Source organism: Silurus aristotelis (assembly GCF_946808225.1).
Source record: "Silurus aristotelis genome assembly, chromosome: 17".
NCBI lineage: Eukaryota > Metazoa > Chordata > Actinopteri > Siluriformes > Siluridae > Silurus > Silurus aristotelis.
Genome location: NC_139590.1, coordinates 21,008,279 through 21,023,278, shown reverse-complemented (window position 1 = coordinate 21,023,278; position 15,000 = coordinate 21,008,279). Strand labels below are relative to the sequence as shown.

General features: G+C 40.3%; 1 protein-coding gene across 2 annotated transcripts in view; it reads left to right on the top strand.

Moving 5' to 3' along the window:
• The window catches only part of afg2a (AFG2 AAA ATPase homolog A), a 79,319-nt gene that overhangs the window by 53,809 nt on the left and 10,510 nt on the right, over positions 1-15,000 (top strand). The window contains exon 15 of one of the 2 annotated variants that reach the window (XM_083566027.1): positions 9,846-10,010. The exons of the other annotated variant lie outside the window; for it this stretch is intronic. Within the exon in view, the coding sequence (XP_083422153.1) occupies positions 9,846-10,010 (165 nt within the window). The remainder of the gene's footprint in view (positions 1-9,845; positions 10,011-15,000) is intronic. 2 annotated transcript variants of the gene reach the window in all.

Sequence of the window (15,000 nt, the reverse complement as noted above, 5' to 3'; positions counted from 1 at the left end):
AATTCGAGCCATAGGAAACCATCCCCTCATTTTTTGACAGTGAAGCGTCGAGTAGAAGTTACTTTTGTCTAATAGAAACTACAGCAATAAAAGCATGATGGAATGGAAAAACATGAAGTGAGTATGGGTCGGGGTTCTCCGTATCTGTGGTTTGTTTTGACTCACAATACACGTTTGACAGGAGGGTGTTTTTAAAAAACAAAAAAAACACGGTATGACTATGTTTATTAATGTTTTAGTGCATTCTTAGTGGTTTGTTTGCATGTGTGTGAGGAAAATTTTGATCATAGTACTTATCAAGTACAACACGTGTGTAAGGAGCAAATTATCATTTAGGGGACATTGGGTTGGTTTTCATAAAGAAAAGACTGCCTGCATGTGAGAGAACTCTGTAACTGTTAGTGTGTGGTGTGTATACATGGGTCTGTGTGAGTTTGCATGTGTGTGTTTTCTCTGTGAGGACCGACTATGCTTATAATAATAAGAATGTCGGATTATTTGGATTTTTGAGGACATGGGTCCTCATAAACTGATACATTCACAAAGTTTGTGTATCAAAGAAATCGTAAGATCACTTTATTCATCTCAGCGGGAAATTCAAAAGACGAGAAAGAGCCTGATTTTTACTTTGGGCAAACCGCCATCACATGATTTGGGGACATTTGGTTGGTCCTCATAAAAATAAAAATAAACTGTTCGCAGGTGCATCTGTGAGGCCTAGATATCCCCATATTATATGAAAATGTGTTTCATGAAAGAGAGTTCGTCTAAAGAAGAAAAATACTGTGTATACTGTGTATGTGAGAGAGAGAGAAAAAACAAATGTCCAATAATAATAATAGGCTTATTTTCATATTGACATTTGGTCAAAAACTGTTTGTTTGTGAGGACCATATATTCTTATAATAATAATATGAATAGTTGATATTTTGACTTATTGGGACCATTTGGTTGATTTCTCTTAAAGACAAAAAAAGGTGTGTGCGTGTTTGTGAGACAGAGAGAAAGCGAACCAAATGTCCCCATAATAAAAGGAATGCATGATAATTAAACATATTGGGGACATTTGGTCGGTCCTCATAAAATAAAGGTAGGTGTGTGTGTGCGCGCATGTTTTATTGGGTGTATTTGGGCCAAAGGGAATTACCTCCATCCGGAGTGGTTATACAATCAGAGGTGTGGCTCTCTGACAGTCAGATGTGTTACAGAGAGACAGAGAAGGAATGTGTCTCTCTGTAAACTAAACTTCGAGTGCAGTATTAACCTCGAGTTCGCAATCCGGCTTGAGTTAAACTCCAGGATCTTCATCATCGAAACCTAAATGTATTTTCTAGACTTTAATTCGAAAAACTTTAGCATTTTTACGGCAAAAGAATTCTTTGTCGAAGACCTCAGCATGAATGACCTGTCACTTGATATGGAAAAATACCGACTGCAAACATAAGTTAAACCCATCACCATTTAAAACCACAGGGATCAGATATAATGCAAGTATATCATTTTTGCTCAGTACATCAGTCCACTAAATGGACCAAATTTTGTAGACACCTGACCATAAGATTGATATGTGCGTTCTGAACATATAATTCCTCATTTCGTCCCCATTTGTTGTTCTAATAATCTATTATAACCTTTTAATAATCTATTATAGAAAGTGTTACCACAAACTTGAAGGCGCACAATTATATATATCGTGAGATGCACTAGGACGAAATTTTCCCCTCATTTGAATGTTGAAGATTCAAATGTGTTCCAGTATAACGATGCCTCTGTTCAGAAAAGCCAGCTCCATAAAGATATGCTTTACATAAGTTGGAGAGGAAGATATCCTGCTATAGAGCTCTGACCCTTAAATCTCCACAAAATCTAGTGTAACAAAATCAGTGTAGTTTCATTCATTGCTAGAGGTTCAAAGCACTTTTGTATGTCACTCTGGACAAGGGCGTCTGCTTAATGCCGCAAATATTCATGTAAACATCTTCCCAGAAGAGTGGAGGTCACTATAACAGCAAATGTGGACTGAGATGCTCAAAAAGCACATGAATCTGGATCTGTCAATCTTTAATTTTTTTCTCTTTCTCTCTCTCTCTCTCTCTCTCTCTCTCTCTCTCTCTCTCTCTCTCTCTCTCTCTCTCTCTCTCTCGTTCTGGGAGCCGTGTAGTGTACACAGCAAGCGGATGCTGCCTGGTGCTTACAGTAAAAAGGGAAGCTGAAATAGATCAGGACATGGTGTAGCGTTTCAGGATTGTTATCCAAGGTCAGGCGTATGTAAGCAGACCCCCTTCCTGTAAAACACAGGAAGTGACTGGAATAGACCGGCAGGCTGATGTCGCAAACCTGAGTATCGTCTAACACGGTGCAGTTTACACGCCTGTTGCAATTTGTATTTTTTTTTTCCCCCAGCTCTTTTTACCCTTTGACTGTGTTTTTTCTTTTTTCTTCTTTCAATAGCAATGAACGGCAGTTCCGTTTTGTTTTTAAGTTCAAGTTCCACAAATGCTAAATTTGAGTAATGATAGAGAGATCTAGAAACAAGAAAATAAGTAGATATATAGATTATTGAAAATTATTGAATATAGGCAACCTAGGATGTTCTATCTATCTATCTAATCTACTTTCTTAATTACTTAAGTTTAGTGCATTCTAGCCATTGAGACTTTCTGTATTATCCTCTGTACTGAAATTTACATCTTAAAGGCCAAGCTCCACCTACACTAGAAGCTTTTTTTGCACACTTGATCATAAGATTTTTGAACATCCAATTCCATATTGAGCCCCCATTTGTTGTTATAATAACCTCCACTCTTCTGAGTAGATTTTGTGGATGTCAGGACCTTCCGTTTGCAGGTCGGCGGCCATCTTGCGTTTTTTTTCCTTCGCCCCACCTGGTATTTATGGACAACAAAGACATTACCTCCGTGGCAGATTATCTCACCAGCGCTTTGAGTCCCTGAGATTATTCTTGCCACCCTGTCTGCTCTGTTTCCTGTTCCCTACTCCTGATCCTGTTACTAGATTCTGAGTCTGCCTGCCCCTTATTGTTCTGTTTTGCTGGTTTAAAAGACCATTTATCTTTATTCTCAATTTGCATCCTGCATTTGGGTCCTACCATTTACTGTTTCTGACAGAATAATCTGGCCAAAACATGGACCCAGCGGATGCACCAAAGCAATGGAGTTGCCCTGCCTTAAACTGGCAAGTCAAGGGCACAACAGAGGCCGTGGATATTTTGAAGCTCAGTCCCCAGCAGAGAACTGAGTATTTTTGGGTACGTCCTGCCCAATCTATAGCACGCCAATTGGTCTTTTGATAAACTCTTCAGACGGCTATCCCTCAGGCACCTGAGCCCTGCTGGGGGGGCTGTCTAAGCTCAGCCTTCCTGCCTGGCTGGGGGTATTGCCCAGCTTTCCCAAACTTCCAAGATCACTGCACCACTGCAAGGCCGAGCCTTGTGGCTACGTTATTCCGCCCCCGGGTTTCTCCAAGGTGTTTGCCTGGCCCCTGGGTTTCGCTGATGTCGTGGTCTTCCCAGAAGGCGCCCCTCCACCTCATCACGTCGGCCAGAAACCTGGGTGCCAACCAAAGACCCGCCCCTGGAGGTCACTCCAAGGTATTCTACCCGGTGGAGGTCCGCCTCAAGTCCCGCTGTGTCCGCCGCTGGCACTCGACCTTCTTCGTGCCCCGACTCGAGGATGTTCGTACATGTCCAGTAATTGGTTCTTAGTTCCCATTCCTGTTCCGCCCTCCCTGCCCGATTACCGGTTTGGACTCTGGACTGTTTTTGCTTTCGTGTTTTTGCTTTGCCTTATTTTGCCCTTTTCGGCGTGCCTGATTTTTTTTATATTTAGTCAAGTTGTGTTTTTCTGCCTTGCCCTCAATCCTCCACGTTTGGATTACTGAACGTGGAACTGTTCACATAGTTACTCCCCGGTCATTCATTAAAGACTACCCAAATGCTTGCGTCCTGCATTTTGGTACTCCTTCCAGTCACTTTTCTGACAGTAGAGATTTGTGGAGATACATTCAACCACGAGGGTGGTAGTGATGTAGGTGAGGTGAGGAGGCCTGCGGTGTATTTAGCGTAACATTTACATTCATCCCAAATTTGTTTAATAAGGTTCGAACTCTATAGCACGGGATCTTTAACTCCGACCCATGTAAAGCATATCTTCATAAAGCTGGCTTTGTGTACAGGGCTAGTAGTGTCATGCTGGAACAGGTTTATGTCTCCTAGTTCAAGTGAAGGGATTATTTCCTGCTAGAGCATCCAAAGACATTCTATACAATTGTGTGCCTCCAAGTTTGTGGGAACATTTTGGGCAAGAAGCACATATGGCTGGAAAAGTCACGTGTCAATATTGTTTGCTACTTTTGTGAACTGTACATGCGATTTGTATATCCGGACGTCCTGAATTTTTATGTAAGCTGAACGGGGGAACACGTCTTCCTGTTACTGTTTATCCGTTGCTGTTTTTTTGTTTTTTTTTTCTCTGTCTAATGTTAAGACAGCAACCTGAAATGAAATACTAGAGGTCGCCTTCTCTCTCCGACTCTGACTCTTGTCTGTTATCTCAGGTTGCATGAAAAGTCATACTGGTGTGTCACAAACTGTGGCAGTTCATGGACACCTTATACATAATAAAAAGAGAGAGAGAGAGAGAGAGAGAGAGAGAGAGAGAGAGAGAGAGAGAGAGAGAGAGAGAGAGAGAGAGAGAGAGAGAGAGAGAGAGAGAGAGAGAGAGAGAGAGAGAGAGAGAGAGAGAGAGAGAGTATAAATCTGTCTGACTGGCAGGGCTCAATTAGACAACAGCTGCTTCAGCACGCCCAGCTAGCCTTTCTGTGAAACCTTGTAAATCTTTCACACACACACACACACACACACACACACACACACACACACACACACAAACCTCTGCATTACACAAACACTGTATAAAGATAAAGCACATGATTATATCAATGATGTCAGAGACCTGAATATTTTTCCGACATGAACATGTGTGAAAAGACGCTTTCTATCCCCCTCTCTCTCTCTCTTTCTCTCTCTCTCGCTCTCTCTTTCTCTTTCTCATTTTTTTCTCTATCCCTCTCTTTCCCTCTCCCTCCCCTCTCTTTCTTGCTCTTGCTCTGTTTCAACACATCCCTCTCAACTTCCTTCCTGTTTCGAATTGAATCTTAATACCTGCCTGTCATCTCCTCCTCCCCCTTCCCCCTCTGTTCTCTCTTTCCATCTCTCTCTCTCTCTCTCTCTCTCTCTCAATCTCGCTCTCTCTCTCTCTCTCTCTCTCTCTCTCTCTCTCTCTCTCTCTCTCTCTCTCTCTCTCTCTCTCTAACCCACCCACCGCCCCTTTTTTTTTATTTTGCTGCTGTATACATACTCATTACCTGAGCAGGAGGAGGTGGAAGTGCACTCTTTCATTTAGGGGATTTACAGTTATCTTCACAAAAGCAGCCTATACAGATACAGACAGGAAGGGGAGAGGAGGAGACAATGTGTGTCCCGATCGAAGTGGACACTCCGATATAAGCGAGACGAAAGACAACGCAAGCGAGTTGTTTCCATGGTTACGGCGGATCGAGCGTGTTGCTTTGGAGCTGCTGATTGGGTGGGCGTTAGATACATCTTGATTAAATTAAATGAATAAATAAATTAAGAGCCTTTTTTTATGGTGTGTGTGTGTGTGTGTGTGTGTGTGTGTGTGTGTGTGTGTGTGTGTGTGTGTGTGTGTGTGTGTTTTGAGAGAATGGCCTCTAGTTAACCCCAGAGGGGGATCTCTATAAATGAGTTAAGGCTGCTGTAAATGTCTTAACCCCACACACACACACACACACACACACACACACACACACAGGCACATGGGTGCATACGGGTCGTGCTTGATCATAAGGTCGATAACTACTGTGTGTGTGTGTGTGTGTGTGTGTGTGTGTGTGTGTGTGTGTGTGTGTGTGTGTGTGTGTGTGTGTGTGTGTGTGAGAGAGAAAGAGTAAGAGATATGTATATAATAGTTGGCACTAATAACAAGTTTCTATGGTGACATAAACACAGCACCCAGGCCGAGTGTGTGTGTGTGTGTGTGTGTGTGTCTGAGTTGCGTGTGTATGATTTATTTTTTTTCCCTTCCTCTCCACCTTAAGTCTCCACACACCCACAGTTACTAAATTACAGTGTTTTGTATATTGGCAGACAGGTGAGTGTGAGTGTGAGTGTGTGTGTGTGTGTGTGTGTCCGTCTCCTCTTCACAATGCCGCTGTAAACTGCCCCATTGCGCTAAAAGCATGTCTGTTGCCGGGCACCAGGATCCGGTTGTCCTCGGCAACAGACAGCGACCTCGACTACCTGCGTTCTGTTTAAAAAAATTTGTTTAAAAGGGGGCGAGGTTTCTATGTTGATGTAGGTGGGGTTTGTTGATAGGTGGGTGGAGCCTGCAGTAGTCAGCAGCAGTACTGTTAATTACTATTTACGGTTCTGTGCTGTTTTTCCTTCATCCTCCTCTCTTTCTTTATTTGGTTGTTGGAACAGCTTTGCCGAAAATGACTAGTCCTACACACACACACACACACACACACACACACACACACACACACACACACACACACACACACACTTGATAGTATGTGTGTATCTGGCACAAGCCAAATGTTTTGGTTTCATGCTGCAGAGGAAGCGGATGTGTTTCTGGATCTCTCAATGAGTCAGTTTCATCACTCACCACATTGTGTGTGTGTGTGTGTGTGTGTGTGTTGGATGGCACACTGAGTTCATGCCGTGCTTGTTTTGAGCGAGATCTCGTATCCTGTTGTTTAATCTGGACACTACCGCTGCCAGAAGAGGTGTGTTTATGTGTGTGTGTTAATGTGTGGTTGCAAGTCCATTGTCATGCCCAAATCTCCCACTATGAACTGAGACCCTGTCTCCGTTTTGCAGCAGTGTATCGACACCTTTAAAGAAAAATGTTGATGTTCCTCTGCGGTTTTCATTCTCGTGTGTTTCTCCTGTGGCAGGATCAACCTACCTGTGACCGGTGGAAAAGTAGAAATAATTGTATAGAAAGCGGTCAATACCCTTTCCATGTAAAGCACATCTCCACATTTAGTCTCAGTTTGCTGTTCTAATACCTCCACTCTTCTGGAAAGATGTTCGAATAGATTTCGGGGAGATTATGTGCTCATGCAGACTTAAACAAGTTTGGAACATTTTCATGCTTCACCATCCAAAGACTTTCTTGTTTGGGAACAATGGTATCTCAGACCTCCAGGAATCCCACTCGTGTTAGAACAGGAACTCCATGACCGATTCCATCCTGGTCTCTAATGGACATTTCTTTTTGATTATACTCCCAACATTATCGCGAGAAGGACTGAAATTCAGCAGTGTTCTGAAGACGCAAGCGCTGGCTTCCAAGATGTTCCTCCTACACTAATAACTCATTTTTCCCACACTTTAGTTTAACATCTAAACATTCTGAGGGAAAATGTCATGAAAACGTCCTACAACCGTGTGTCTTCAAGCTTGCGGTAGCAGTTGGAGATCAGGTCAGGTGTTCAAATGTTTTTGGCCATATACCGTATTTTTCGGACTATAAGCCGCTACTTTTTTCCCACGTTATGAACCCTGCGGCTTAAACAACGAAGCGGTTTATTTATTAATTTTTCCTAGGTTTTTTAAGCCAAAAAATTTAACCCCATATTATTAGACCAATGACATTTCCGAACGGAAACGAAAAAACGCTCCTCACCTGTGTTCTGAGCTGCACGGCATCGGGAGAAAAAAAGTTTTTTTTAAATGCACGACGATGCCAAAAGAAACTCCTGAGAGAAATAGTTGTGAAAGGAAGGAGGAAGACAGTGAACAATGACTTTCTTGGTAGGCTTCTGTTTAAATACAAGCCGTTGTAGGGCGTTGAGTCTGGGTCAAGGGAGAGCTCGCTAACTCCAGTTGCAACAGAAATCATATAAGCACAGACAAGTTTCCAAAACTCTTTACGGGTTAGTCAAAGAAATTTAGAAATGAGCATCAGAAAATAATAAGGACATATTCTTCGGTCTTGCACACATGCAGTAATAGCGGAAAAATGCGGCGGCAGGCTATTCCCAAAATGCCGCTCTGCTCTTAAAGGAGCCACAACATATTTCACCCGTTACACCGTGTAACAGACACTGTCTTTCATTAAAGTCTGTGTAAAGTTCATTAGTTTCAGTGTAGTGAATGAAAGACATAAACAGCTTATTAACAGCTACCACCAGTAACAGACAGAACAGTGAACTGATTCGATGGTAACCATCAGCTCTCAGCTTTCGCTCATACACTGTTAACCAGCTTCTCCCGTTCCCTCATCTGATAAACCACAGCTTTATCCTTGCTTTATCCAAATCGCTCGACTGTAGTTTAAGTGTAGTGCAGGCTTATACACAGGTGCGGCTTATTTATGTTCAAAATAAAAATATTTGTCAAATTCAGTGGGTGCGGCTTATATATGGGTGCGCTTAATAGTCTGGAAATTACGGTAGTGTATATATATTACAAACATGGAGGCCAAGTGATTGAAAAAAGCGAAATGGTTTATCAAAGAAACCTTCACATCTTCATATCTTTTTTATACTGTTAGTTCTTTCACTGTTATTTCACTGTTATTCACTGCTATCATCCTTCTTTACTCCTTTCCTTTCTTCCTTTTGTTCCCTTCCTTAGTTCCTTCTGTACTACTTGACTTTCTTCCTTCCTTAATTTCTTAATACCTTCCTTTATATTTCCCTCCTTCTTTCCTCTGCTTCTTTCATGCCTTTTTCCTAAGTTTCTCCCAACCCATCATTCCTTACATATGTTACTTCCTTTCTTCTATCCCTTCTTAGTTTATTCTGTACTTCTATCTGTATCTCCATAATTCCTTTATTTACATACATGCTTACTGTTTTACTTCATTTCTTCCTTTCTACTTTCCTTTTTTCCTTTGATCCTTACTGACTTAATTCATTCCTTTCTTCCCTGCTTCTTTACGTTTGCTTCCTTTCATCCTTCTTTCCTTATGTCTAGTCCCGATGTCATGGCGTACTTGCACACACTCTGTTTTAGTACACACACACACACACACACACACACACACACACACACACACACACGCACACACACACACAGGTACTGAGGTTTACAGACCCTACCAGCTGGTCTTGTAGGTCACCTCAAACATGCTGCTAAAACTCAGCAGGCCAGCTGTGTGTGTGTGTGTGTGTGTGTGTGTGTGTGTGTGTGTGTGTGTGTGTGTGTGTGTGTGTGTGTGTGTGTGTTTGTGTTGGGGAGGGGGGGGTGGTGTCATTTTCTTTAACCTGTACAGTGTGTGTGTGTGTGTGTGTGTGTGTGTGTGTGTGTGTGTGTGTGTGTGTTTGTATATGTGTGTGTTAGAAACAGATGTGGACTGAGTGTGCGTTTTCTTTCTAAGCAGATGGAGTGTTAGAATTAGTCCACTCAGTTCAGCTGATGTAACACGCACACGCACACGCACACACACCACACAGAGTTTGTGTGTGCGTGTGCGTTTGTGTGTGTGTGTGTGTGTGTGAGAGAGAGAGAGAGAGAGAGAGAGAGATAGACAGAGACCTGCTCACATGGAGCAACAATGATTTCCTCTTCACTTCCTGGAGTTGTTTTTATTGCCGGCTGATGCAGAGTGACCTTTGACCTTTCCCTGTGATACGAGCGTTATGTCTACTCTATAGGCAACATAAACACTGGACAATGGATCTGTCTTAGTTCATCACGAAACTCTCTCTCTCTTTCTCTCTCTTGCTCTCTCTCTCTCTCTCTCTCTCTCTCTCTCTCTCTCTCTCTCTCCCTGTCTGGCTCTCAGGCTCTAATGCGTCCCGGCCGTTTAGATCGGATCGTGTACGTTCCTCTCCCTGACGCGGCGACCAGGAGAGAGATCTTCAGCCTGCAGTTCCGTAAAATGCCCGTGCATCCCAGCGTGCACCTGGAGGACCTCGTGACCCGCACGGAACGCTACTCAGGAGCAGAGGTCAGGGGTCATTGAGGCTGTGGGCGGGGCTTCAACCTTTCTGTACATTGTACAAATTCACAGTTGTTGGTGCAGGAGGACAGAGAGATAAAAACACACACACACACACACACACCCACACCCACAGACTGGTAGATAAATTAACAGATTAACATTAAGACAGACATAAAGAGATGACGATAGATAGATAGATAGATAGATAGATAGATAGATAGATAGATAGATAGATAGATAGATAGATAGATAGATAGATATTTGCATTTAAACAAACTCAGTTGTGCGTGTGAGAGAGAGAGAGAGAGATGCTGTTCTTTACTGATGCACCTAGTGATTCTTGTGTACAAACACACCATTGTCTGGCTGTGTGTTTGTGTGTCAGGATGACGCTTAGCGAGAGTGTGTGTGTTTATGCACTGTGACTCAGCAGCTTTATTATTTTATTACATTTCTGTTTCTTCTGTATAAATGAACAGAAGTGTTTGGTCTCTAATGAACTTTAGAATCTCAAAATTACAGATTCATACTTCTGCCTGATAATCTCTCTTCTTTTTCCCTCTTATATCCAACTTTTCCCTTATATCCTATTATATATATATATATATATATATATATATATATATATATATATATATATATATATATATATATATATATATATATATATATAAAAAAGATGCAAGATACAAGATGGTAATCCATATTATTTAATTTATTTATTTTTTAATAATTTGTTGAAGGTAATGAAAGTAAGGGGCAAAAAAAAAAAAAGCAGACAGACTAACTGAGTGATTTTAAAAAAGGATAAACAGCCACACATCAAGATGTTGTCATTAAAATACACATACAGCTGTGTGTGTGTGTGTGTGTGTGATATATACATATATATACACACACACACACACACTAGACATGTAAGCTGATATAAAATCTTATTTAAATTTGTTTTATAATTAAGAAGAAGAATAGTTAAGAGGATGGTTTAAACACACTTTCTCTCTTACACACACACACACACACACACACACACACACACACACACACACACACACAAGTGAAGAAGAAGCGTTTAATTGCATTCCTGACGCTGTCATCTCACTCCGGAAGGTTCAGTGGCCTTCAGGCACGAGTGTGTTAAAGCTGCTTTTCTCGTGACAAGCCTCAGCTTCCAATGACAGCTGCTTTCCTTAGGCTGCCTTCTTTCTCTTTTTCCTTCTGTAAAAGTTCAACATCACTTTACTGGGGTTTTTTTTTCTTCATTTAAATACATTATAAATATTAATTATAGCTATTAACTATAGATATACACACTGTTTAGTTTTCCGTTTTTTTATTTTTTATTTCTGTAACACTTTTAACAATGAAAATTGTCCAAAAGCTGAATATGTAACTTCTAAAAATCGGTCTAGTCAGTCAAAGCATTAATTAAACGATGCATTAATTGTCTGTAATTTTGATTAAAAATCGCTCTGAATCGGTAGCAGGAAATCAGAATGGAATTGGACCCACTCATAGTGGTGGACACTAACTATACCTCTTAATACAAACATTTGGATTAAATATCGAAAATATAGTTCTTCAGTCTGAACTTATTTCAGAATTTGAACTCATCTCCTTAAAATCTGCCTCCCATAGCGTAGTTACCTCGTTACGATACCGTGTTAAACAGACTTGCACGCCGGCTACCGCAACAAGTGTTATCAATAATCTCTCAGAGTTATCAGTATCGATTGGATCACCGTCTGGCCCCATAGATTTCAATTGGGCTACTGAATGTCTACCGCATTCCGCTATACACTGGATAACGTAGCTCCTCTCAAAAGAAAGACGATAGAGAGACAAAACTAGCACCGTGTTATAACGATCATTAGAACGTCCACGATTTCTTCTCAAAACTGTATATGTGCATATGTGGTTCTCCTCCAAACTTTTACCACAGAATTGGAGGCACACAATTGTATCGGATGCCTTTGGATGCGCTGGGATGAAAATTTCCCTTCGTTTAAACTGAGACCCAAAACTCTTCCACCATGATTGTGCCCCTGTGCACAAAGGTCCATGAAGATCTGCTTTACTGCTATAGAGCACCAACCCTATTGAACACCTTTGAGATGAATGTGAATGCTGACTGCACCCCAGTCCTCCTCACCTCACCTACATCAATACCTGACTTTATTAATACCCTTGTGGAAGAATAGGCACAAAATCCCCCCCCAAACATTTGTCTTTATAGTGCATGGTTCTTCAATTTAAAAAATTTTTTTTTAACAATTTATTAGTTAGTCTTTCGTTTCCGGAGTTTTTTTTTAAAGCTTGTTACTAGAGAAATATTAGATCTGATTTCATATAAATGTAAAAGTTATATTAAATGATTTTTTTTTTTTCTTTCTGTCTTTGTTCCAGTCTTTTCCCGATAAACGATCACAACTTCCTCGAGCTCTGTTTGTAATAATCAGCAAAACCCCCCGAGAGGTTAAAGTTCGAGCTGTTTAGCGCGTTTGGAGAGCTCCGGCCTCTTTGTAGTGTCTTTTCAGTCGCCACTTTCCGTCTGATTCGTCACGCTTTTTTTCTTGCACAAAATGCCCCCGAGCTTGCGGTTTGATGCTCGAATCAGTGTGCGATCCGTGGCACAAGAAGACTTCAAGCTGCGAGTGTGTTTTGTGCGATGCCGTGGCCGAGTTCACTGCTGATTTTCTCTAAAACAGCTCCGATTTTTGTCAAAACCAGGATGCAATAAATGCAATCAACTTAATATATATTAATCAACAATAATATAAAATATAAAATTTTGTTGATTTATTTTTCCAATGAAGGGCCAGCAATCAAGTCTGCCAAAAATTATATTACATTTAAAATCGCAATTGTTCCTCCAATTTATGATTTCATAATTAAAAAAAATCATAAAACATGAATCCGCTTAGCTAATGTAGGTTTATTTTTAAAATTCTACTTTAGTACTTATATTCTTAGTGATTTATAGTTATTGTGGGCTCTAATTTGGGCATCTCAGAGATATAGGGATTAAATTATGATGCTTGATCTGTTTAATTCTATAAAGCTGCTTTAGGACAATTGTTAAAACTGCAATACATACAATAACATTGAATAGAATTGAATCACAAACACCCTCAATAAAGTTTTTTTTATTGTTGAACGTCGCTAATAAGGATGTGGAATGGGATGTTCACGAAGCACATAAACATCTGTTTATATAGTTTGCGCCACATAGTGTCAGTTTAAAAATTTTGAACCCTAGAGTATTATTTTGACATGTACATGACACTGATTTGTCTCGACGAATGTCTGACTGACTGATTGACAAAGTGAATGAATTACATCATCTGTATGACTGAAGTCTGGATGAATAAATGACTGCAGTATAATATGATGAAATAATTGAAAGTCTGAACGAATACATGACTGACTGAACGAATGAAGTCCGAATGACCGATTGAATGATTGACTCATTGTATAGAAGTCTGATTAAAGGACTGATGGTCTGAATGAATGAATGACTGACTGCATGAATGAATGAAAAGAGTAGGAAGAAAACAATTGAAAGATACAACAGTGGAAGCGAAATTTTAAAAAATAGCGATCGCAGAAATAACATAAGGTTGGGAAAGATAGAAGGGGCAACATTAGAAAAAAAAACAATAGAAAGAAAAAGGGGAAGCACATTGAAATCTTGCTGTCAGCTGTGATAGAGGGATCAGTTATGGGTGAATTAAGAGAATGAAGAAAGAAGTGTAAAAAATGAGGGTTTTTAAAAAAAAGGTTAACTGTTAAGGTCAAGTTGAGAAATTAATATTTCATTCATGTGTGAAACCTAAGTTGTAGATGTTCTGCATGAAACAAAATGTAGTGTGTGTGTGTGTGTGTGTGTGTGTGTGTGTGTGTGTGTGTGTGTGTGTGTGTGTGTGTGTGTGTGTGTGTGTGTGTGTGTGTGTGTGTTACTTTCAGGAGATTCTAGGGCTATAAAAAAGTATATATGTTTAGCTCTAGATTTATAGTGGGTTTCAATTTGTTGGGTTTATTAGCTGTCTAGAGCTGTGTGTGTGTGTGTGTGTGTGTGTGTGTGTGTGTGTGTGTGTGTGTGTCAGAGTGATGAATAATGTTTTCTATATTTAAAACCTTTACGAAGCAACTACACATATACACACACATAAAAATGACACATATATACACACACATGTACGTGTACACACATACACACAATGCACAAATTGAATTTTTCCTGATGAAATTTGAAACCTGTGTGTGTGTGTGTGTGTGTGTGTGTGTGTGTGTGTGTGTGTGTGTGTTAAAGAGGGGAAGTTGATGGAATGCCCCTTTGGCACTTGAGGACCCATTAAAGAGGCGTCTAAAGTCCTGCCTGCCTTTATTTACACAATTGAACAGAGGAAGCCGATACGGACATGTTAATTAGTTCTATAATGAAATACACCTCGAGGAAGAGAGAAAGATAAACACTGAAGGGGGGGGGGGGGGGGGTTGGAAGGAAAAGAGGGAAGAAAGCAGTAAAATAAACAAAATGTATGAATTAGGGAAAGGATCAAAGAAATGATAAAAGATTGAAATGATCAAAAAAAAGGTGAAAGGAAAAATGGAATGCATGAAAAGTACATGGTGCAAAGGAACCACGAAAGTTGGCGAAGAAGAGAAAGTGACCTAAAGGAAGACAGAAACATTTTGATTTAGAAGAAGAAACTGTGAGAAGAAAATGGAGGGGAAAATAATAATAATTTTAGTTTCTTTTCGAGTAACAAAAAAAGGGAAAAGTGATGAAAATCCATTGTTTGAAGAAAATGGAAAGGATGAATATTAAAATAAATAAAAGATTAAAAATATCCAAGTATAAATGAATGAAATCTAAATGGATCAAGGAACAAGTGACCTAGAGAGTGAAAGAAGGGTGTAAAGGAAATGAAAGGGAGAGCAGTATAAATAAAAGAATGTAAATGGGTTGAAAGGATGAAAGAAAGAAAAAGGC